Source organism: Coniophora puteana, assembly GCF_000271625.1.
Source record: "Coniophora puteana RWD-64-598 SS2 unplaced genomic scaffold CONPUscaffold_6, whole genome shotgun sequence".
Taxonomy (NCBI): Eukaryota; Fungi; Basidiomycota; class Agaricomycetes; order Boletales; family Coniophoraceae; genus Coniophora; species Coniophora puteana.
Window position 1 is genome coordinate 914,275 of NW_006913058.1, and position 23,394 is coordinate 937,668.

At 55.2% G+C, this 23,394-nt stretch overlaps 8 protein-coding genes across 8 annotated transcripts; 2 read left to right on the top strand and 6 right to left on the bottom strand.

Moving 5' to 3' along the window:
• Positions 1 to 634: 634 nt before the first annotated feature.
• CONPUDRAFT_55737 (uncharacterized protein) lies at positions 635 to 1,301 on the bottom strand (the record flags this gene model as incomplete). The annotated part of the gene is made up of 5 exons (XM_007770028.1): positions 635 to 743; positions 807 to 903; positions 964 to 997; positions 1,062 to 1,141; positions 1,202 to 1,301. The coding sequence occupies 5 exons, from the start codon at positions 1,299 to 1,301 to the stop codon at positions 635 to 637; spliced, it is 420 nt and encodes a 139-aa protein (XP_007768218.1).
• Positions 1,302 to 1,895: 594 nt separating this feature from the next.
• CONPUDRAFT_82216 (DAO-domain-containing protein) lies at positions 1,896 to 5,181 on the bottom strand. The gene is made up of 8 exons (XM_007770401.1): positions 4,829 to 5,181; positions 4,454 to 4,634; positions 4,200 to 4,363; positions 3,966 to 4,141; positions 3,279 to 3,896; positions 3,087 to 3,222; positions 2,369 to 3,030; positions 1,896 to 2,313 (listed from the first exon to the last, which is right to left on the bottom strand). The coding sequence occupies exons 1-8, from the start codon at positions 5,154 to 5,156 to the stop codon at positions 2,215 to 2,217; spliced, it is 2,364 nt and encodes a 787-aa protein (XP_007768591.1). The 5' UTR covers positions 5,157 to 5,181; the 3' UTR covers positions 1,896 to 2,214.
• A 921-nt stretch (positions 5,182 to 6,102) lies between these two features.
• CONPUDRAFT_72976 (uncharacterized protein) lies at positions 6,103 to 7,015 on the top strand (the record flags this gene model as incomplete). Its single annotated transcript, XM_007770109.1, has 3 exons — positions 6,103 to 6,705; positions 6,765 to 6,815; positions 6,887 to 7,015. 3 exons carry the CDS (start codon positions 6,103 to 6,105, stop codon positions 7,013 to 7,015), a joined length of 783 nt encoding a protein of 260 aa, XP_007768299.1.
• A 307-nt stretch (positions 7,016 to 7,322) lies between these two features.
• On the bottom strand, positions 7,323 to 9,716 carry CONPUDRAFT_137243 (acid protease). Its single transcript, XM_007770402.1, has 7 exons — positions 9,335 to 9,716; positions 9,185 to 9,273; positions 9,074 to 9,133; positions 8,582 to 9,017; positions 8,328 to 8,514; positions 8,193 to 8,271; positions 7,323 to 8,125 (listed from the first exon to the last, which is right to left on the bottom strand). Exons 1-7 carry the CDS (start codon positions 9,559 to 9,561, stop codon positions 7,545 to 7,547), a joined length of 1,659 nt encoding a protein of 552 aa, XP_007768592.1. The 5' UTR covers positions 9,562 to 9,716; the 3' UTR covers positions 7,323 to 7,544.
• Positions 9,717 to 10,806: 1,090 nt separating this feature from the next.
• Positions 10,807 to 14,631, bottom strand: CONPUDRAFT_165398 (uncharacterized protein). Its single transcript, XM_007770403.1, has 6 exons — positions 14,495 to 14,631; positions 13,121 to 14,433; positions 12,622 to 13,040; positions 11,203 to 11,901; positions 10,980 to 11,152; positions 10,807 to 10,925 (listed from the first exon to the last, which is right to left on the bottom strand). The coding sequence occupies exons 2-5, from the start codon at positions 13,587 to 13,589 to the stop codon at positions 11,012 to 11,014; spliced, it is 1,728 nt and encodes a 575-aa protein (XP_007768593.1). The 5' UTR covers positions 13,590 to 14,433; positions 14,495 to 14,631; the 3' UTR covers positions 10,807 to 10,925; positions 10,980 to 11,011.
• A 307-nt stretch (positions 14,632 to 14,938) lies between these two features.
• CONPUDRAFT_144073 (uncharacterized protein) lies at positions 14,939 to 18,760 on the top strand (the record flags this gene model as incomplete). Its single annotated transcript, XM_007770404.1, has 10 exons — positions 14,939 to 15,010; positions 15,075 to 15,150; positions 15,213 to 15,308; positions 15,374 to 16,030; positions 16,084 to 16,184; positions 16,235 to 16,283; positions 16,333 to 16,471; positions 16,527 to 16,581; positions 16,631 to 17,686; positions 17,743 to 18,760. The coding sequence occupies 10 exons, from the start codon at positions 14,939 to 14,941 to the stop codon at positions 18,235 to 18,237; spliced, it is 2,796 nt and encodes a 931-aa protein (XP_007768594.1). The 3' UTR covers positions 18,238 to 18,760.
• Positions 18,761 to 18,808: 48 nt separating this feature from the next.
• CONPUDRAFT_144074 (FAD/NAD(P)-binding domain-containing protein) lies at positions 18,809 to 20,624 on the bottom strand. Its single transcript, XM_007770405.1, has 5 exons — positions 20,465 to 20,624; positions 20,132 to 20,409; positions 19,698 to 20,077; positions 19,334 to 19,651; positions 18,809 to 19,261 (listed from the first exon to the last, which is right to left on the bottom strand). The coding sequence occupies exons 1-5, from the start codon at positions 20,500 to 20,502 to the stop codon at positions 18,899 to 18,901; spliced, it is 1,377 nt and encodes a 458-aa protein (XP_007768595.1). The 5' UTR covers positions 20,503 to 20,624; the 3' UTR covers positions 18,809 to 18,898.
• On the bottom strand, positions 20,579 to 21,821 carry CONPUDRAFT_165401 (uncharacterized protein; the record flags this gene model as incomplete). The annotated part of the gene is made up of 2 exons (XM_007770406.1): positions 20,579 to 20,918; positions 20,972 to 21,821. The coding sequence occupies one exon, from the start codon at positions 21,819 to 21,821 to the stop codon at positions 21,042 to 21,044; it is 780 nt and encodes a 259-aa protein (XP_007768596.1). The 3' UTR covers positions 20,579 to 20,918; positions 20,972 to 21,041.
• Between the last annotated feature and the right edge of the window lie 1,573 nt (positions 21,822 to 23,394).

Genomic DNA, 23,394 nt, shown 5'->3' on the forward strand with positions numbered 1-23,394 from the left:
CAAATGCAGATTTCTTTCGCGTGGGTACAGGTAATGTGCAACCGCGACAGTCTATGGGGAGAACCAAGTCATTCAACCCTGGTGGAGCGGTGAGTTCTCGAGACGTCGCATTAAGAAGGGCGATTTGTATGTACAACCAAATAGACACTTTCAGATAGGAACATGCAGAGTTCAGAAACTACTAGTTCATCTCGGGACCGAATTCTCGTTCGTCTTCAGCCTCGGACTGATTCTACCGCGTTTTTTTAAAGGTTGAAGAACCAGTGCACAAACGCGGGTGGTCAGCGGAGAACTTGCCGGCTTTGCGAGTGATAAACACCTTCGTGTATTTGCGCGTGCTGAGGAAGTTGCGCAGGAGCTGCAAAATTCCGGGATGTAGCCCGCGTTTGATTTGTATGATACACCGTGACGAAAGGGTATCCCCGAGAGCGTTACCGAGGGCGAGGAAGTATGCGACTCACATGTTTCTGGGGTGGTAGTACCAGGCAAAGAGAAGGCCTCAACGAGCAGATATAGCGCAGGTACGTCTCGACCACACTTGGCAAGAAGGATATATCAAGTCAAACAAATTGCTGAATTGTATCTGTTAGACACGACAGTGTCGAGATAGAATAGCTGCTAGCAAGATGTACCATCAATTGCCACGAAGGAGGTCGTCATAAATTGGCCACTGTCTCCCCATCCACGTTGCTAGCTCCGTGTGGTCCCTATAAGTATCGTTCGTGTTGGGGTGAACCAAGACACTCAAAGATATCATATACGGTGTCAGTGCCAATGATGCTACGAGCTGAACACATGCGGCTTACTCGCACGGGCCACGGTTTACCGCAAGCCAGGAGAAGAACGCGCCAGTCTCGTGCGGGGTGGTCGTGTCCACCTCGAACGAGGCAGTGGGGTGCGGCCCTTTAGTATTTGGTTGAAAAACTACGGGTTGCTCAGGTGCACAAAGGAGTTTCGGCTCACCAACCGGCCCGTCATTCATGGCAAAGATCTTGAGCTGTGGCGTCATGAGTACAGCTACTTACATAAACAGATCGCAGGAAATATTAAGGAAATCCCACCTCTGGGAACTCCTTCCTGATACGCCCGTGAAGCTCCGTGGCATACTTCACTGCCGCGGGGTTCTTCTGAATGTAATAGACTTTACGGTGTTCAGGACGTGAACATGCTGTAGACCAAAGCGCCATCAGGGACAACTCACTGTGGAAATCAAACCCGCTCTTGGGGTGCTCGAAACCCTCTGGGAACTCGTCATAGGCCTTAGACCTCGGCCCGGGGGTATTTTCAAGAGGCTGAAACATGGTCATTCCGATATGGGAAAAGATGCTGCTCTTGCTGTTTGGAACAACAGACATGATGATGTACGAAGGGGCTACTGCTTGAAGCTTGAGGATGGAGGTAGAAGTTTGCTGTGAGATGCCTGTCGAGAAACTGGAGATGCTTTTATATGAATTGCCATGCTTTCCTTTATATACCACTCTGTGGCTGAGGTCGCGTGAGCTACTCGGACACATGGCCTATTCTTGATGTTATCCTTCGCCTATCCTGGATGAATTTAGTCGTCCTAACTTGGAGCTGAACCGACCTTCGTCAGCGCGAACTGAGCCTACCTGGCCTACTCTGACTCATTGTTCCTCTCGCGATCCGTGATGCGTCGGCCGTAAGAAGTACACTTGCTTGTCTATGATCCGCATGTTAAAATAACACCGATAGCTTTGCCGACCAACCGCGAGGATTGGATTGTAGAATTGTTTCTACCTCCAAGACTTCGCAGTTCGACCACTTCGCATTCGCACGGCTGTCAATCCCCAGGGCAAAGTTTAGTCACGTCACTTCAATCGTTTAGTAAGGTAACACCAACCAAGGCTGCTTCTTTTCTGGATTGCATTCTTCTAGTTTGTGGTGACCAATAACCTATTAAATAGAGGAACATGACAAAAATGGCCTGTGTCCTATTATAGCGGTCTGTGCATTGTCGCTGGTTTACTCGGTGCGCAATACGAATGCAAAGGCAGATGTCTTTCGCATGAGTACCCGAGAGCCAGATGCTGTATCGTCCTAAGAGAGATTAATCGGCATTTACAGGCGAAGTACAATCGCGACAGTCTATGGGGGGAACAGAGATGTTCCATCCTGGTGCAGCAGTGAGTTTTCGAGACGTCGCACTAAGGACGGGTTGTATGTACAGCTAAATGGATATTTCAGATGCAGAGCTTAGACACCACCACCGCTCTTCTCGACCGGTATCCGCTTACGCTCGACCTTGTTCGACACCGGGGGTGCAAAAGCAACTTCCTTGAGCGAGCCGCAAATCTGCATCACGCCATTCAGCACCACCTCCAGCTGGGATAAACACGGGCCAACGCACCTCGATGAACTCGTCAAGATCCAGATCCCGCCTCTGCGCAAAGCCCGCCTCCTCGAGCACATACTCATAGTCCGCAGGCGGAATACCCTCGTACCCAGGGAACCCCCCGAGCACATCGCGCAGCTCCTCCTTCCTGATTACCTTCTCTTGCTCCTCCACCGCCGTCGCCGCCGCCGCCGTCGCCTTCTCGTCCGACGCCGCACCCCCCGCCGCCTCCGGCGCAACATGCGCGTGCCGCGCAAACAGCTCGCGCAGCGCCTCGACCTCGCCCGCATCGTACCTTGCCCGACTATACATCACCCCCGGGCCCCTCGCCCACGCGCCGCCGCCCGTCCCGAGCCCAACCAGCGCGAGCGCCCCCGTACCCAAGCGCCACGCGCCGTCCCACGCGTGCTCGAGCGCGCCGCGCGGGAGCAGCGCGGGCAGGGGCGCGTCGGCGGGGATGCCCATGCTGCAGAGGAAGGTGTGCACGGCGCGGAGCTCCGCGGCGCGGCGCGCGCGCGACCAGCCGAGCTCGGAGGCCATGATGTCGACGACGCGCGGGGCGGCGGCGAGCGCGGTGCGCGAGTTGAGGAATGCGAGGCGTGTGCGCCGCGCGAGGACGTCTACGGCGGTTTGTGCGTATTCGTGTCGGACGGCGTAGCGGACCTCGGCTTCGATGTCTGTGCAGAGAAGAGATGTTAGGGTGACGATGGGAAAGAGGGAAGAGGGAACGTACAGGGGTAGTTGCGGTTGAGGCGGATACCATGCAAGGGCCATGCCTCGCCCGTTGGGTGAGACAGCGAGCAAACCGTCCATGCGCGGTCGCCGTAATTGTCCGAGAGGTACTTTGCCACGTCCGTCTCGAGACCAAACTACGCGCCTGGATCAGTATGCCGACCTCATCCTTCAGAAAAACCTAACCGCTCACCCGTTGAATCAGACCAATAAACATATTCCTGCTCCACGCATCGCTCCCAACCAGCCTTACATCCTCCGTAACACACCCGTTCTTAACACGGCTCTCCAGCCCAAACGCCTTCACCGCCGCATCGACCGTCTCCTCCGCCATCGCGCGGTACGTCGTCCACTTACCGCCCGCAATCGTAAGCAACCCCCCAGGGCTCAGATGCACAACATGGTTGCGCACGAGCCCCGCCGTGCCCCCCTGCGCCGCCGGATCGCTCACAAGCGGCCGCAGCCCGCTCCACGCGCTGAGCACGTCCCCGCGGCGCACAGTGATATCCGGCGCAAGGTAGCGCCTCACCTCCTCGAGCACCCACCGTATATCGTCCTCGCCCGCGCGCGGCGCGGCCTCGAGCGGCGCGGGCGAGTCCGTCGTCCCCGCGATGGTGTTGCCCTGCCAGGGCAGGAAGAAGATGACGCGCCCGTCGGACGTGGCGGGGTCGAGCAGGCCCATCGTGCGCGGCGCGTAGTAGTTGGGTAGCGTGATGTGGATACCGGCCGAGGGCTGCACGACCGGCTTGTGCGCGGGGTTGTCGAGCGTCAGGAGGGTGTCGCTGAATGGGCCTGTTGCGTTGATGATGCCCTGCAGGTGAGCAAGTGATTGTTAGTTGCTGAGTGCGGCTTGCTGATATATAGGGGCTTGTGGACATACCTTGGCCTTGACGTTCCACTCTTTGCCAGTGAGAGCATCCTTGACCCGTGCGCCGTCAAGCTTGCCTTCGCTGTTCTTGTGCAGGTCGGTGACTTCACAGTGGTTCGCAACGATGGCACCATGCTTGACGGCAGTCATGATGAGAGCGACATTCATGCGCGAGTCGTTGTGCTGGCCTGGTTTTGTATTTACGAGCTCAGAGTCATGTATATGCATACAATCTGGATAACGCACCGTCATAGTAGACAATGGCACCAACAAGCCCATTGCTCTTGAGCATAGGGAAAGTCTCGAGTGCCTTGCCCTTGCTCATAACATATGACGACTCCATATTCTCCTTGCCAGCGAGGACGTCGTACATCTTGCAACCCATCCAGTAGTACGGCACCTGCCAGTATCTGCCGGGCGCAATATAACATGTGATACAATGAGGAGCAAGGAATGTCCTGGTCATTCGTGCACCGACTTAGAACACATGTCGTACGCACTTGTAAATGGGAAGCATGATAGGAAGCATGTGCGAGAGATACGGGGCGGTGTGCAGGAAGATGCGGCGCTCGTGGAGCGCCTCTCGGACGAGCTTGTATTGCTCATAGTCGAGCTCCAAGACGGCCTTCTGGAGGTAGCGCACGCCTCCATGAACCAGTTTCGTTGACTTGGAGGATGTACCTGCGCGTGCGATGCCGAGTGTAAATAGCGTGCGGCAGGACGCCAAGACGCGACGGCGCACAAGACCCGTCATCAGCGGGAAGAGGGTTGAACCATGGAGTCCATGGAGCCGATCAAAGGAGTATTGATGAATGGTGATAATGACGTCGCATGAGTGTGATACCGCCGATGACTCGGACGAAGAGGAAACGCACCAGCACTAAAATCGTCTCGCTCAACAAGCGCGACGCGGAGTCCACGAGTGGCAGCGTCGACAGCAACACCAGCGCCTGTAGCTCCACCTCCAACAATCAGCAAATCGAACTCGGCGTTGGGGTCTAATGCAGACGCGCGAAGCTGCTCGAGCATGGCCTCGCGAGAGGGGGGCGTCCATGGTGGAGGTGGACGGCGAGACTGGAGGGTAGAAGGGGGGTAGGCCGGGCCGGAGTTGAGGTAGTAGTAGCCGCCACCAGCGCCAGCGCCAGTTGCAAGAGCGGCGTAGGCAAGTGTGCGGCGGTTGAGCACACGCCGTATAGCAGACATCCTTTAGAGTGGTGAAGAGGAGAGGAGAGGGAGGGAGGAGCGGGATTGACTCCTTGGAGGGAAATGGAGGATGATATACGTTCCGGGAATTAATGTGCGTGCGGTCCGGACGGCTTCCTGCACTCCAGTGGGTCAACAGCGAGCTTGCTATCGGACAAAATCTTCACCCTAGTCCTGACCCACGTTCGTTCCCGGACAGGCCACTCTTCAATGGTTTTTGTGTCGTGATAACACACTGGCTCGACGATATCGATACGCACCAAGTCTGTAGCTCAAGGACAACTTGAAGCAAGGGCTACAGTTGTCCATATGACGCTTGCCTAACATCGGTCCGCCCGGTCCGACTCCCGCTCTTCCCGTAGACATCGAGCTCTTTCGGCCGTCTCGACTCTCTGGCTCACCTTGCACTGCCTGAACCAATATTTCTTGGCAGCTGAATCCTGCTGAGCCACACTTGGAATCAGCGCTTTGCCGATAGAACTCGTAGCGTGACATAGCCGCATCACGCACAGGCCGAGAACCGATTGGTGCTTCGATGGTCTCTCGCTGCCTAGTTCGCTGCAGTCGCCGTGAGTTCGCCGTATCCAATGCAGCCCCACAATTTAGCTCCCTACATGCTCATAATGCTCTGGCGGGGAAAGGGCACACCAACGCATGATCAAGACGCGAGGCTTCAAGTTTGCAGGGGCGATGATCGGCCAAGTGAGTGTATCATGAGAATCTCAAGTTGAACAAGTCAACAAAACTAGCAGATTACCAGTTCGCGTGCACAAGCCGTTCACGCTCATATATCATAATGTGAGCGCTGGAAAACTATGTTCTAACTCTCTGCAACTTTAATTTAGCGCCCGTCAGTTGCGAAGTTATAATCCAGCGTCCCACCATTTCTCATTGTCATTCCCTCTCCAGTCGCTCCCCATAGCTTAGATTCTCTCCCTATCTCTGCATGCCAAAAGATACGAGCGACGGCCCGCTCGGCCACAGAAAAGGGAAGAAGACTGGTCCTCTGCCAGTCTCGACGCCTGACCCCACACAAGATCGGCCCCGCGCGAAACTATACGCGCGCAAGTCGACGGGCGGATCCCGCCCCCGTCCCTTCGTGCAAGTGCCCGCACTTCCCGTTCGAAAATCGCAGCCTCCACCCACGCTGGACGCACGTCCGCCGATGGCAAACACCGCGCGCACGGTCACCATCGCGCCGTCTTTGGGTCCCGAAGACAACTCTGCTGAGGGCGGCCCCGGCGGGTCGGGTCCCGGCAGCGTACCGCGAAGGCGTCCTACGGGAAAATGTCAACTCTGCGCTCTCGATAATATAAACTGCACGTCCTTCAACGCAAAAGCGACCTCCACTGCCTGCGATCAGTGTAGGAAACGGCACCGCGGGTGTTCTAATGCATTGCCAAGAGGACGACATACGGCCATAGCAGCTGAGGTGACACGCAGGAAGGGACGCGGAAGTCGCGCTGAAGGGGGTCGGGGCGGCCGTCGGCCCCGGCCAGCGCCGGGGACCAATGCTCCCAGTGCGCACACTCAGAGGGAGCGTTCTCCGGTGAGCTGAGCTTTTCCGACTGTTATTATTTCGTACACCAACTCGATTCCTTCCTTTAGCCGCCCCCGCCAGCCCCGGGGACCATTAATGCTCCTGCGCGGACTCAGAGGGTGCGTTCTCCGGTGAGCTGAGCTTTTCCGACTGTTAATACTTCGTACATCAACTCGATTCCTTCCTTTAGCCGCCTACTCATGGAGACTTCGAGCCGTTCGTCAAGGCAATCATAGGAGGCCTGGAGGGTCTGATCAAGAAATCCGTGAAGGCGGAACTCGAAAAGTGGGAGCGCGAGCGTACCAGATCCCGTCCTTAGACTCGCGTTAGCACCCGTTCCACTATCACACAAAGCTACTCAAACCTTGGACTTGTAAACATGACATGTGTCTATATGAATATTTATTCCTGATTTGCAGTGCACCATTCGGCTGTACATTATGACGAAATGGTTGGAGTTGTACACTGAGCTGTCACTGGATGACTTTGTGGCCGTGCCAGCGCTACGCTCCTACTTCCAAGTCCTCAGCTATAAATCGCAACAGTAACTCATACGCGTAAAACTGCTGTCGGTTCCTGTGACTTTGAGTTAAACTACTTGGACCGTTTAACAAGCATCTCAGGGTCCGCACTGATTACTTATGCCATTACAGAGGTATGCAACAAAGAGTAGTTGTGGTAAGTCCATGCTATCGACGATGAAACGAAGAATGAGTGGAAACATTGGTATTATAATACGGTATAGATCAGACCGCCATCGTACACAAGAAAAAGAGTAAAAAGAGTAACAGCAGAGCGATCAATCAAACGTCCACAAGCCCAGAGCCAAACCAGGACTGCACTTAAGCTTAATGCTGCGCGTCCCAAGCGGTCTTGTATTGCTGCTCAGAGTAGCTCGGCTGCACACCGCCCCCGGCAGACTTGATCACCATATCCTCCGCACCGCGGGGCGAGGGCTCGTTCAGCGGGCGGTACACCTCCTGCGCGCCGTACCCAGGCATATACTGCCTGTACTCCGTCGCCGGCCCAGACTTCGCCGCGCCGCGCTTCCGGCGGCAGAAGCAGCAGTAGCACGCGCCGCACACCAGCAGCAGGACAAGGACGATGGCGGCGACGATGATGCCGATGACCCATGCGGCGAGCTTCTTGGCTTTGTGCGACGTCGACGAGGAGGAGCCGGATTTGTATCGCGAGGAGCTGAGGTCTTCGTCGCTAAAGTCCTCGTCGCTGAGGTCGCCGTCGCTTCCGCCTTCAAGTTCACTTAGGTCGCCGGTGTCAGTCCCGCTGCTGTTCGCGCGCGCTTGTTTGAAGTCCTCAGACGCCTCCGTCGCGTTGGTGATGGATAAGAGCTGGATGAACACGGGTCCGTCCGAGGGCGTGTCAATGTCGGTTCGGGAGCCGAAGTCGATAAGGAGGTATGCGTTTCTGACTGCATATTGAGGGAAAGAGTCAGATGGATGCCTGCGAGCTGCGATAGCACTGCAATGTCGACTCACGGAAACCCATTCCGAGGATCATGTCGTATATGACCTCCCCTCCCCCGACTTGCGCAGGATCGACAGCGTAGGGTTGGAACTGAACATGGCATGTTATTGGCTCGTCGGTGGACACGATCAAAGACATGAACTCACCGCCCCGACACAAACGCCCTCCTCGACCTCCATGTTGAGGTCCAAAGGATGGATGGGAAACTCAATGCCGGAGAAGTAGAAGGAAGCCGATATCTCAGCATCGCACGGCAGGACCCAGAAACTACCCTCGTCGCTGACGTTGAATTTGGCACCCGTGATGTTCCCATATAATGCGTCGGAGACATAACTGCGCACATCCGGTAAGAACGTCAGCGATCTGTTGGCTGAGAACATAAGAACACGGGAGCTCGCACCCAGGAACCTGGGGGAAAGTATAACCAGTGTCGAAAACGACCGTGGCATTGGAGGTCGTAGGCTGCGTCACGTTCGTCTTTATATCGATGCGCGTCCCGTTTGGAAGCTTCAGCCCATCCTGGTCCAAGAACGTGCCCCAGTGCTGCGTGTCGGTGGACACAGCAAGCTTGGGCTGGTCGCGGACGGCCGTGTACTGCGTCAGAGTCTCGCAAACGGCGAGGTCGCCGGGGTACGGGTCGTCCGGGTCGTCGCTGCGGTCGAGGAGGATGGCGACGTAGTTGTCCGTCGTGTTGTCCATCACGAAGATCCTGTCTAGCGGAGGGTCCGCCGCTGAGGTGTTGGTGCCGTTCGTTCGAATGAGCGAGCCGAGCGCGGGGCCTAGGCCGACGATTCCGCCGCCATTTTCACCGGCGGTTGGGGCATCGGGCGCGTACCCTGAACGGTCAGTCAGTGGGGTCGTCGAATGTCTCAACAAGGTATTAAAAGCATACCGAAGAACTGGTTAGGAATGACATAGTCGGCAAAGTGTAGCGTTGCGGAGTATATCTCGCCTGAAGCAGCTAGTCAAGCTGGGGAACTTGAAGCGGTATATGTCAGCTTACCAGAAGATTCGCCCTCTGCGTAATTGGTGGTCACACTGTACTGCTGGTCGTTCGCGTTCTGAATCTTGGTGTTTGAAAAGAGATCAGAACTTCAGAGGATGTCAGTTTGACTATTCGTGATCTGAGATAACAGCAGTGAATGACTCATACCTGCCAGTGTCTATCATCAGTGACAGTGGTACTCCTCCCAAGGTCACGTCGATCGAATAGGCCATGTTGTAGTAACTATCCACCTCAGTCGAGCCCGATACGCTCGTTCTTTTGCGAAGGCTCGTCGGGGACGATCGTTCGACCTGTCGTCCAGACATGGGAACGTGAACTGCAGCGACGGCATTGAGGAGCGCCGTCAGGCCGAGGGTGAGGGAAAGGCGCTTCATGGACACGGGAGGAAAACAAAGGCAGAATCAGTGCCAGAAGGGTGCAAGGAGAAAGATTGTGGTTGTAGACCATCTTGCGATCATCAAACACGTTCTTATATACGACCTCACGCACGTCCTGCAGGCAGAGCCGCATGGCAGCCAACCTGCCAGACAACAGATTGCGATGCCACACCCTGGTTGGACCGACCAATAGAGCGAGAGGGTCGCCTCATGAAGGGCGTCTACAGGGCGAATGGCTGTGGAAAGAAGCTGATGTTACTTTCCAAACCTGTGATCTTCGGATTAGCGCCCAGCGCTCAGCGCGACGGGCAGTGTACGAGTACGACACGAGCGCTGTGGGCCGGTGTTTCATGTCTGTGCACCATTTTCAGCCTCGTTTCACGGATGCGTTGATTGATATGAACCCACTTGTGTTAAGATAGCCATGCAGAGTGAGGTTAAGTGAAAATCTGCGTGGTTGCCTCTCGGTAAACCCATGCGCCTGGGTTAGGGTGTGCGATTGACTGGAGTGAATGCATTGGAAATGAGCGACGTCTGAGTTTCGTGTATAAACAACCAGATCAATAGAGCTTCACGGAGAATATGGAAGACGTAAGACAAGGCAGATGACCTGTGTGCCGCTGTCGCGCGAAATTAAAATCTAGCGCCCTGCCATTATCCTAGCTCCAGATTTTTAATGAGGAAATTTGGCCAGAGAATGTCTGCACAAGACGCTCATATGGGTTGAACCAGAGATTGAACTATTTTCCAAACAGCAGGATCCCCATGACACATGCACACAGAAACGATCACCGAGGTTACGGCCGAAGATCTACGTCGCAATAAGAGCGTTTCTGAGCTGACGCGAAATTGGTGAGAGAAATGGCTGAAACGGGGCAACTCGGTGAACTCGGTTTTTGTTGCATTCGGAAACGACCGATGTGGCTGTGAACACCCCTATTCCTTAGCATGACAGAATGAAAGCAGCAGAAGGCGAGTAGTAGCACCCAGCTAGCCAATGGCTTGTGCAAACGACTTTTTTTCAAGCGTTGCGTCTGATGCTGCGCGTGCAGGCAAATAGCGTGACAGCAAATCATGCATACGGATCGAAGGTGGACTATAACAGAGAGAAGCTGTCGACACCTTCATGGACGTACAAACGTTCCGCACCAGACAACAATGTGCAGACACAGTTCTGGACATGTTGAATGAGCCTGGAGGTCACAGAGGCACTGCATTGAAGTGTCACGTCGATGGATCCATGCTTAACATCGTTTTCAGGGGCAAGGAGCCCGAGCCACCAATCCTTACGCCAGATCGTTAAGTTACAAAAGGCGTCTGAAGCCCAACGATATACCCAAGACAGTCATGAGTACGCCGCACTAAAGTGACCTCATTCAGCATGGAGACGCAAACCGGAGGAAACGTGCACGCACATCATGTTACTGTAACTTACAGACTAACAATGTTACGTTTTCTTCTGCTCCGCTTTCCATCCTTCCAGCTCCTCCCGTACTGTCTTCCTGACCCGGTCCTCAACTCTTCCTAAGAATGCCTCTATAAAAGGCTCGAGGCCAGCAGTGATAGGCGTTTGCGGCATGGGCATATCCTGTGGACGAATCAGTATATGTCACACCTTATGAGAGTTTGGCACCTTACATGAACAGAGGTTGTCGCCGCCGCCTGTGGTGGAGGCACCTCAGGCTCGCGAGCTGCCCGTGCGGACATAGGTCTCTCTCCCGAGCCGCTCTGCACAGGTGCCGCACCCGAAGAGTCAGGCTTCGACTTCCTTATAATCTTCCTGCGTAGAGAACATTTGAAGTTCACTACTCTGCACTGGTCGCACGAGGAAGGCAGTCTCTTCGCCGTCAAGAATGTGCACTCAACGCTACGCTCAAGACACCGCTGGCATGTCTGTCCCGTTCCGAGAGGCGCACCGCCCGCCCCAGACTCTGCCAGCTCGTCCTCCATGTCTTCGGACTCAAAGTCTGGCCATTCCATGACCTCCATAGCATCGTCTTCCTCCACGGGCATCCAGGTCGATGTCCGACTCGGATTCAGATTCTGCTGAGGCGAAGGTGGCAGAGGCGGAGGCGGGCCAATTTTGGGCTTCACAGGCGGCCTCGGTACCTTGGGAGACTTGGATATCGCGGCCTTCGGTGACTGTAGTATCGGACGCGGTGGACGCGCGCCTGTCGACTTCCGCGCGGTTTGCCTCTTAGGCGGATGGACTCCGTCCCCGATCGCGTTTGACAGAGTGGTCGACGAGCTGGATCCAGGTGCCGCGGTCGTGGTGTTGTGAAGGTTGGACATGTGGTGTTTGGAAGCGTAATTGACGATGACTGTGAGGTTTGGATACTAGTAGGTCGAGAGGTTGGAGGTTGGACGCGTCGGATTGGACGAGGAGATTGCCACGGTCTGGTCTTAACGTTTCAACCCCAAAACGTTTAGAGGTTCGAGAAAGAGAGAAGCAACATGATTTGGCGGTCACAGATGTGCCGTGCCTCACTCGTGTACGGTCAGTTTTACCAAACTCACTTCGAGAAGTGACGACAAGTAGTTGAGAGCGGAGAAAACAAGCGCGCAGTGCAGTGGACTCACGTCAAGCTGAACGCCGGACTCGGGCCGAACCCCGAAGCAGAATCCGGCCAAACTTACCAAGGGATTTACTCTTCGCCAATGAACTTCACTCGCAGTGATAACAAGTCGTTGATTACTGTAAGTTATTAATCCAAAATTGCTTCTCGCAGCTAAGAACGTGTTGATCCGATTTGAGTGAGCGCTAATGAAACCCCACATGTTTGTATGAGACATGGTATTAAGACATATTCTCGCAAACAACTACCCAAGATATATGTAGTCTCCCAAAGTTGATCATGAACACCAGATGAATCGATACATGCCATCACCGCCAGATAAAAGCAGCGATTCAAAACCCTAGCTAGACTAGATTCCCGCGATACAGCTGGTGCACGTACTGGTTCAGACAACCCCGATATACTTATACCGCATTTCTCATATTAGCCGTCAACGTTGCTTCCGACCGAAAAGTGAAACCTCATCTACCGAAGGACGTACAACATCCTCAAAGTCGCGAGCTGATGCTTCCATAATCAGGAACCCATCCATCGTGAAGTGCCATCCCCCGAGCATAAAATAGTCGCTCGCGCGAGCCATCCGTGCGCGCCCGAACGCGTCAGCTGCGAGGGCGTACGGCAGGAGCTTGCGTTCGCCGCCCCAGTCAAGTTTGAGGTTGACTAGACCATGGGCGGGCGGTGTGTTGGATAGGGTGGCGTGGTCGTTCGGACTCAGCCGGGGTACGACGTACGCCCAGGTGAAGTTTGGTGGTATACGGTCGATCACCCGGGCTACGTCTCCTCGGAAGGGGCCGCGCGTGAATCGGATCCATTGCGCTACCTTCGACGTGCTTATTATGGAGGACGCGCAGTGTCTGGGAGACGGCGCCGCACGGGTATCCGTCGTGTTTGCTTTTGCCCCTGTATATCAGTTAGTCAGTCTGTGAGTGAGCACGTTCTCAATCCGCACACAAAAACCGCCAAGAGAACCTCTACCGCACCTCGCGCGCACTCAGAACGATTCTCTGTCGACGACCTATCGTGGATGTTGGGTCGCAGCGACGTCTCACGACGAATCGGGGCGCCACCTTGCTCTAGGTTCGAGAGAGGCGCGCTCTTGCCCTTGATGCGCTCAATGATCCTCCGTATGGCCCTAAGGACCGACCCATCTGGGCGTACAGCCCAATGCTGCGAGGCAATGCGTCCTCGTCGCGGGCATGGAGTATCCAAGAGCGCTAAGCGGCGTGAACGAGCCGGCAACGAAGGGATGATAGGGTGCAGCTCGAGCGCGGCAGAGGGCGGGTGAGGATGAGGTGGCGATTGTTGATCATAAGTTGATCTGCTGACCGAGAGTGGCGCCTTGCTCGACACCGTGGCTTTGCTTCCGCCTGACGATCTGGGAACCTCGTACGGCACATATCTAGGCTGAGGGATCATGGCATTGCTGCCTGTAGAGCAATGCTTAGGCATTGTGGCGTCTGGCTGGTTTTACGGGCGTCAAGTAACCTGAGGGGTGAACGTGAGTCTGGTGGATGATCAACGGTGATCTTATCGAGTTAGCCACTGCGAATTGTTTGAAGGAGAATGAAACAGGTGACTTTTCCGCGCGAAGATCAATACCCGTTGTCGAATTCTTTCACCTAAATTAACCATTATGTTTGTGAATTAATCAAATATGTAGTATGAAAGAATTCGACCAGAAACGAAGCCCAAGCTGAACGCGGGAGCCTAGAGAAGAGAGAAGTTCATTTATAAGATGAAAGCGCGATAGGGCAAGTCCGCGTGTATGCACGCGTCGACGCGTCGCCGAAGTTCGGGCGCTTCCAGCTGCAGGTGGCACCAAGAATAGCACAAGAAGTGTCATCATCAAAGAAGCGCGTATCTCTCCGCGAGCAAGGATGACCACGGTGCGGCGGCTTGCCCGCAAGCACTATCCCATGACTCACCATCGTGATATATATGAATCGTTCTATCGAGGAGACAATCGTGCTTCACCACAGGACAAGTCGGGTCATAGCTGAAAGCCTGCTTGATCCCCGCTATCTCTATGCTCCCGTGACGATCGGACCAGCCCAAATCAAGGTCAAGGTCAATGTCGAAGTGGGCAAAGGGCGAGATCGCACAGGCCAGGATGAAGATAGTGTGTATCTTGGAGAAGCGCGCTGTGGCATGGAGCAGATAAGACGATATGGAATGAGGGTGTGGTGCAGACGGCCTTTGAGAGGCGCAAATGCTTCGAGACAGCGAGAGTTGTGGATGTTCCCGTTGACGGGTTGGAGATGGAGAGTCGAATATTTGAATGCCACAGGAGTCTCTGGGTATCAGACTTGAGTTCGAACTTCCTGACGGCACGGCGGCAACGTCGAACGTCGAACATTACGTCTTCATGTGTTGCCCCGTGATGTTCGGCTAAGAAATCATCAGAGTCCAGTGTCCACATACGTCCGGTAATGTGAGCAGAAGGTTATTGCCAAGAGGATGAACTATGATACTGCAGGCTTTGTCCTGAGATGTAGTATCGATCCGAGTGAGCGTAGGGCGGTGTCGGATAGGTCCAGGGGAACGTCAGGTGGGGTCAACATAGTTTTTATCCAAACTCCTGGGCGAACTAGTACCGAAACATGCCAGCACCACCGGGGGAGTTCGCCTAAAAAGGGGCGACATCTGAATTTATTTCACATGTCTCACTGTCAAACTGCCCATTTGTTTGATATCCCTCAAATACTCCACAATGTCTCTCTGCGGCAGCCCCGGTTGATAGCCTTGCCCTCAAATTTCACCCTGTCGCCTCTCTCTAGGCAGGTTTTCTTCCTTCCGCCATGTCCAGTTTCTCTGGACACACCATTCAACTGTTCGGCGCCGTCACGAAGCGCGCGGAAGCCCAGGGCCAGGTCGGAATTGACAGTCTCCTTTCCAATTCGTTCGTTGGCTGATATATCCATCTTGTTTTGGCAGGGCGGTCTCTTGACTGGCACAGATCCTGCAACCTTCACCTCCTCTGATCCTCTCCGGCTATGGATCATCCAAGTTGGTGCGCAAGGGCTGTTTCATGCACGTTTTAGTTCTTTGCTGACTATATGCGCGGTTGTCCAGGCGTCATCGTGATGATGGCACAGGTGCTGTCACTCGTTCTTAGGAAGCTTCGCCAGCCAAAGGTCATCGCAGAAATTCTTGGAGGCATTCTTCTAGGTCAGTCCTCGGAATTGGGCGAACCTCTTCATCAGGGCGGGGTGAAGCTGATAGCGAGACCGCAGGCCCCACCGCGTTCGGCCGCATTCCCGGCTTCACACAGCACATCTTCCCTCAAGAGTCTCTCCCTTACCTCACTCTCGTTGCCGATATCGGCCTGTGTCTCTTCCTCTTCATCATCGGACTCGAGATCAACGGAGACGTCATCAAGCGCAATGGTGCCAAGTCCGCTGTCATCGCCATCGCCGGTATGGCCCTGCCCTTCGGTCTCGGCGCAGGCCTGTCTGTCCCGCTGTACCACCACTTCATCGACCCTTCCGTCAAGTTCACGTACTTCATGCTGTTCACCGGTGTCGCCTACTCGATCACCGCTTTCCCCGTCCTCTGCCGTATCCTCACCGAGCTCAAGCTGCTCGACACCCAAGTCGGTGTCATCGTGCTCTCAGCCGGTGTCGCCAACGACGTCGTCGGGTGGATTCTGCTTGCTCTGAGCGTGGCTCTCGTGAACGCGAGTACAGGACTTACCGCCCTGTGGATCCTTATGGTCTGCTTTGCGTTTGTCTTGTTCCTGCTTTTCATTGTGCGCCGCGTCATGCTTTACCTCGCCCGCGTAACGGGATCGATCGACAATGGCCCGACCATGGTGTTCATGACGGTAACGATGTTGGTGCTGTTCGCGTCTGCTTTCTTTACGGACATCATTGGTGTAAACGCTATTTTCGGTGTGTTCTTCCCTCGCCGGAAACTCTTGCGGAGCTGACCGTTACCTCTCCAGGTGCTTTCCTGGCTGGACTGGTCATACCTCGAGAGGGAGGTCTCTCCATCGCTTTGACTGAAAAGCTTGAAGATATGGTTACGATTGTATTCCTGCCCTTGGTCAGTCAGGCGGATCCGTGTTTCATGTTCGTGACTAACGTGCGGACCAGTACTTCACGATTTCGGGACTTAACACCAACCTTGGTCTTTTGGACAACGGTATGATAACCATCCACTATCATGGCTTACGTATACTGAATTATCTCAGGGATCACTTGGGGTTTTACAATTGCCATTATGGCACTCTCGTTCTCCGGTAAATTTGGAGGTTGCACGTTGGGCGCAAGGGCGATAGGGTTCAGCTGGCGAGAGTCAAGTACTATCGGGGCGCTGATGAGTTGCAAAGGGTGGGTCTCCTTGGAGTTGAACTAATATACACCCAAGCTGACGCGAACGCTCAAGCTTGGTTGAGCTGATTGTGCTCAATATCGGTCTCCAAGCGAACATTTTGTCTCAGGTATGGAACTGAGTTGATGTGACAATACTCCTCGCTGACACTCTTGTAGCGCGTGTTCTCGATGTTCGTTCTTGAAGCCGTGGTGCTCACATTCATGACCACGCCTCTCGTTACTTGGCTATACCCGGAAATGCTTCAGACCTCTAGCCGTCGCAATGCTCAAGGGTCATTGGCTGTCGACTCCGAAGGCATCACGGACTCCGACCTTGAGGAAAAGAAGCGCACCGACGATGGTATCTGGCGCCATCGCCTCACCGTCGTCCTCGACAAGCTCGAGCACATTCCCTCCCTCATGTCGCTCACTCAGCTTATCCATCTCGACACCCCTGACGTTGACGGCGGCGCCAGTCCAGCGGGAGGCAAGCGGCGACCTGTAATCATCGACGCGCTTCGGCTCATCGAGCTTTCGGACCGTACATCTGCTGTGATGCGTTCGTCGCACGCCGACCAGCTCATACGGACTGACCCCCTCCTCTCCATCTTCCGCACCTTTGCCGCCCTGCACGACATGGCCGTTTCTGCGGCGCTCTCTATCGTCCCCTATGACGATCTGGCGCACCGCGTCTCAGACCACGCAAAGCGCAACGGCGCGCAGCTGCTTGTCCTCCCCTGGCTCCCGCCCTCGGCTGCACCGGCCCCACCGAGCGTGGATCACGATGCCCTGTCGCCCGCCACGCCCCGTGCGGCTGCGCTCGCACACAACCCCTTCGAGGCGTTCTTCGGTGCCAGCTTGCACGGCGACTCCACGGAGGGTGCACATGGTGCGAGTGCGATCCACTCGCAGTTCATCAGGAGTGTGTTCAAGGAAGCACGGACGGACATCGCCCTTGCGGTCGACGCTGGTCTCGGGTCCGGCACGGCGGCTGCGATTGGGAGTGGCTCTGCACATGTGTTTTTGCCGTTCTTTGGCGGCCCGGACGACCGGCTCGCGCTCGAGTTCGTCGCGCAGCTGTGTGCGAACGTTAAAGTCAGGGCTACGGTCGTGCGTGTGAGCAAGCGCGACGTGCAGGCGGACTTGGCACAGCCGGCGACAGCGCTCGCAAGCGACGAGAAGGTCGATCAGGAGTTGTCGAATATTCGCGACAACGGGATGACTATCCATTCGGTGAGTTTCCCTGCTTGAGATAGACATGTAGGATGAGGGTGCTGACTATGCTGCAGACTTTCGGCGGCTTCCCGGATACCGTATACGGAAATGCTACAACCCAAACACGTCTTCAAAGCGAGACAGCCGACAGCGTCGCCTGGGCGCGCTTTGCCCAGCCTGAAGAGGACAACGCGGACTCGGACGGCGAGAACGTCGCGCCCGTGTCCTCTGCCCTCCGCTCCGCGCTCTCGCGCATGGAGTTTGAAGAGCTCGCCTCCCCCCTGCCCCTACACGCTATCCTCACGCGTGTCTCGCAGCTCAAGGAGTCCCTCGCGTCCTCCCGGACGCGCATCCTCGTTCTGTGCGGCCGCTCGCGCCGCCTCGCGATCGAGGACCACAACGCGGAGCTCAAGAAGCTCGTCGAGGAGCACAAGGGCGGCGGGCTCGGCGGGGGCGCGAGCGAGGTCCACCTCGTGCGCAAGACGATCGGCGACGTTGGCGCGGCGATGCTTGTCGGGTCTACCGGCACGGGCATGGTCGTCGTGCAGGCTTCCCAGGATGACGTCTAGATCGACTCGGTCGCATGGCGATGGAAGCGGGACGAACGGCGGCGACGGACGTGTCCTTTCTCCTGGGGTTTATCCTTGGTTTTGGGTCTTCTGCCTGGCTTTCCTTTCCCTCTCTCTCTTATCTATCCGTCTTGCGCAAAATCGGCTCTCGTTTGCTCTGGTCATACCATCATACCATCTCCACCATGGCTCACCCACCACGCATCTTTCTGCATCGACATCATATCACCTTGGCCATCGCCTATAATCACAAAACAGACTATCGCATCTATCACCCACCATCTAGCAGTATCTATCATGACCGTTACGACCTTGTTTGCAGATCTCATAGGGGAGAGGGGGGGAGGAAGGATGTTAATAATGGGGAACCGGCGATGCTGGTTCCCTCGTTATGTGCCTGTGCTCAGTGCTTGCTGTTCAGTGTATGCACGTATCGCGGCGGCGCGATGATATCTAATCTGTATATACTGTATACTGTGTTTCTTTTCATGAGATGCAGAATTTATATACCCTTGTTAACCGCAGTGGTTTGAATCCGTGCAAGCTTAAGCGCGATGGTTTTTTATCCTTGAGATATTGTCTGGAAAGAGTTTTCGATCATACATGCAAGAGTCAACCTGCCACTACATGGTCTCAGAAAGAAGATACGATCCTCAAGCTTTCAAGCCTGTAACAACAAGCCCTCCGCCCTCTCCCACTGCTTCAGCGGGTCCTCCGCATCAACAATCGCTTGCCGCGCATTAACAAGTTTCTCCCTCCGGCGCTCGAGCGCCGCCGGGCTGCGTTCGTCCTCGCCCGGCTGGAGAAGCGGGTCCTCGGTGTAGAAATCGTACAGCTTCCCATTCTCCATGCTCTTGTCAGCCACGCGCTCTGCGTTGGGCTTGCAGATGCCTTCGAAAATCGCGAGCGCCCGTGGGACGTCCGCGAGCGCCGTGCGCGGGTGCGCGAGCAAGCGCCCGAGGAGCCAGGCGTCCTCGATGGCTGCGCCGGCGCCGGCGCCGAGGTGGGGTGTTGCTGCGTGGGCCTGGGGGTGTTCATGCATTGATTAGTTCATCAGACGATTATATGTTAGGAGGCGAGGGAAAACTTGACGTACGGCGTCACCGATGATCGCGACGCGCCCGCGCGTCCAGAAGGGCAGCTTGCCCACGACGTGGATCGCCCATCTGCTCGGCGTCGCGGACAGGTCGAGCCACGCGCGGCCCATGGGCTCGTAGTCGTCAAAGAGGTCGAGCATCTCCTGCTTGGGCCTGTCCTCTACCCAGCGCGTGTCGGGTCCGGGGTAGTCGGTCCCTTCGAGGGCCGGGTCGTACGTGACGGCGGCGAAGTTGAGCATCGCTCCGCCGTTGATGGTGTACCCAACGAGGTGTTTGCCTTTGCCGCATAACTGGAGCACAAGGGCGATGGTCGTTAGCTGTGTGCTCAATAGGCGATGTTATAAGAGATTAGGGAGAACGCACGATATACATCGCACTTTTGACTGGGTGGTCAGGATAGTGCGCCAGCAGCTTATTCATGGGTATGAGGTCCCGGTAGATCGAGTACCCCGAGTAGCTCGTGTCGGTGTACTTGGAGAGCTGTGAGCGGTCGAACGGGGGCGGCTCGACCTTGGCCGCTGTCTCGAACATGCAGCGACGCGTCTTCGAGCGCAGACCATCGGCACCAACAAGCACATCAGTGGTCGCGGTCGTCCTGTCGGCAAAGTGAATCGTGATCTCCCCGCTGTCAGCTTCGGCATAGCTCTGAACACGCTTCTGGAGATGGACGTTGCAGCTCTTAGGCAGGTGGTTCTGGATCACGCGGACAAAGTCCATGCGATGCATGCTCGCTGGTGCACTGTCTACCCCCAACTTCAGCATACCATGATCATCGCTCAAAACATTGCCACGCTCACCTCTTGCTTTCTCTCCAAACCATTCATAACCGCCTTCCTTGATATCTGAGACACGGAATATGGGGCTCGGTGTGTCTCGCTCCGGGGGGAAGGTGGAGACCGCGACGACATCATCATAGATACCCAGCTCCTTTGCGATTCTCATCGTGCGCGGGCGGAAGGAGATGCCAGCGCCGGCGGTGGTCACGGCGTCGTGGGCTTCGTAAACGTCGATCTTGATGTTGGACGAGAACTTGGCAATGACTGTGGCAAGGAAGAGGCCGCCGATGCCAGCACCGCTGGAGGGTCATGGCATCAACGTAAATGAAGATGCATACAAAAGAGAGAGTTTACCAGATGGCGACGCGAAACTTGGGTTGAGTGTTGGACATGATATGATTGGGGTGCTATGAGGTTGACGTTGTTATTGGTCGGCCGCTCCCTCTCTGACTTCAGGTTTTATAGCAAGGCAGTCGTATGCAGCACGCATGCCGAGAGTACTCGACAACGTCAAGCCGCGGAGAAGTGTTCCGAGCGCGGACGACCATCAGTCAGTACTTCAGTGGTCGACGGGAGCCCGTGACTTGCTTTACAAACTGAAGCGCGCTGCGGACTCCTTCGGGAGAAAGAACAGGGGCAGAACATACGTACGTGGGACGGAGATCTGATCGGAGTTTCTGTGCACGTTATATGATCCTCGTCATCGGCCACGTTCTCCCCCAGTCACATCCTGCGGCATCGGACACCATCGGACACGCGCCACCCTTCTGCACCACCACTTACTCAGATCGCAGTCTTCCTTGCAAGCCTTGACACGTGCTCAATCAAAAGGCAGCAGCGCTCTCGCCATATATCTCACACCTTGGCGGCTCGACAGATAGACGTACCAAACCTAACGAAGTCCACCTGCCATGCCTATCTTCCATCACCCTCATCGCAATGTGACGAGTCGCACTAGCTTCTCGACCGTAGCCCACGCCTTGTTGTCGCAACGATTATCAATGCAAACGATTCTTTCGAGCCGCGGAAACATCTGCGAGAAGCAACGCGCGACGTGATCTGTGTCCGCAAGGTCCGAATCCCAGATGTCCACACGCGTGACGAGGTAGTTGCGCGGGAGCTCAGACCCAGAGACGTCCTTCAGTGCGTCCTTGTCTAGGTTGAGGGGAAGACAGAGAGTGTGCAGCTGACGACAGTTGCGGATTAAAGTGCAAAGCCCTTTGAAAGTGACGCCCGATGCTGGACGTTTCTGCTCGTTGTCTGCTCTCACCGTCAGTTGACGAAGGTCCGGCCACGCGGTAGCCAGCGTCGCAATATGGGAGTCGTCGATGATCATCTCGCCTTCGCAATGAAGATGCACTTTCTGCATCCGAGTAAAGCGGGTAAATGGAAGGAAGATGTCCCTTGTGAGCGCACGATCCAGATGGGTAGTGTAAGGTGGATGCAGGGTCAGTTCACAAATAGGACTTGAGGCAAGAGCTGATGCAATGTCTCGCAGTCGAGATGGAATCAGGTTGACCTCAAACGTCAAGTCGAGGCTTTCGAGAGATGGGAAGCCATCTTTGCCCAAGACCACGAATTTGTTCCAAGACGTAGCATGGCCGTTGCAGCGCAGGGACAAATATCTGAGCTTTGAAAACTGGGCGAAAGATCCATCGGTGGCGGGATCGCCGCAGTACACGGGTTGGGGGATTCTGAGGGATTCCAGCATGGGAAGGTGAGAAAAAACTGACATGAGCTGCGGTTCAATGTAAGGACCATCCATATAGCCAAAGGTTCTCAGTCCAGCAAACCTTGGCAAATTCTCGATTAATGCTAACCGAAGCGTATCAAGTGCTTCTCCTCGAAAGCTAGAGAATTCGCTAAGTGATAGACTGTGTAGAGCAGGCGCTCTTCCTACGAGCATCGGTATGATTGTAGGATCAGAGAGTCCCATGTGTATCAGGGAAACAATACGCAGGGATGGTCCCACGAGCACGCGGACGATATCGACAAGTGGAGCCCTGTAAGCGGGATTCCATTCCCAGTGTAACGTATGCAAGCAGGGAAGCAGAGGGGAATTGCTGACGTGGAGCATCACGAGCGAGATGCTGTCTCCTACGCGGAGGTTGGTGGGGTCGTGGAGTCTCGTCTCAAGCGTTCGAACCCGGTAGGCATACCTGCGGAAGATAGCCCAGTCGGAGGCTTGGATGGGACGTTTGAAATTCTGAAAGAATCGCTCAGCTGTTGGCCCTTGGTGAGCAGAGCCATGAGTACATACGATCTCATGGCGTTCTATTTGCACCAGATCTCTAGGGAGGCACATAAACAGGTGATGAAGTGAGTGGATGTGCGCATAGAGTTCGTTGAGTACTACATCTGAGAGCGGTTTGCAAGTACGAGCGAGGCTGTTGAGCGCGGGCTTGTCATCGGATGCATACTGACAAATGACAAGGAAGATTTCGTTGATAAGGAGAGCTGGATGCATACTACGATGCTGGCTATAGAGAGGTAGTGGACGTAAACGAGGGAAAACTAGAAAACAAGTGGGGATGCAATCCTCCCAAGACGTTATTCGCATCAAGTCACGTGACCATCCCAAATCGGGAAACATTCGCGCGCTTGCACAACCCTATAAATAAAGGAACGACTACATCTTCCTTGTGGTCTGCCTAGGGGAGACTAGCACAACCCGCGACCATTCTCGTCTCCAAAGCCCAGAGGTCAAGTTACTGCTGACACGCTTATGAGTACGTATTATCAATGAACCTGTCAGCTCAGGTACTCCGAGCTGTGCGAGGTGAGCCCGCCCCTTGTAAATGTTGTGTCTGGCTCCTCATGCGTCCATTGAACAGGCAGGCTCAGGTCACGAAGAGCTCCTATAGCTAATGACCATGGAGGCAGTCCGAGCAATTCCGAGCTTCACGCATGGCTTCGCATTCCCCACATCTTGGAGGACATCTGTGTCTATGTCAATGACGATTCGTCCCTTGCGCGTTTGGCAAGAGTCTGCAGGACATTCAACGAACCAGCACTTAGTGTCTTGTACACTCATTTCGAAAGCATCCTCCTCTTCCTTCAGTGTCTCCCTCGGGATCTATGGGCAATAAAGGGCCTCAAGAAGTATAAGGGACAGCAAGTACTTGTGCGAGCCCGTTACTTAACCTAACAGTGCTTTATCTAACTGCCTTCCAGCGTTTCCGTCGAAAGATGACGCAGAGAGACTGGGACATCTTCGCTGTGAAGGCGGCCAGGGTCAAGGCTCTGGGGCCGCCATTGTCCAACCCTTATCGCGGCCTTCATTG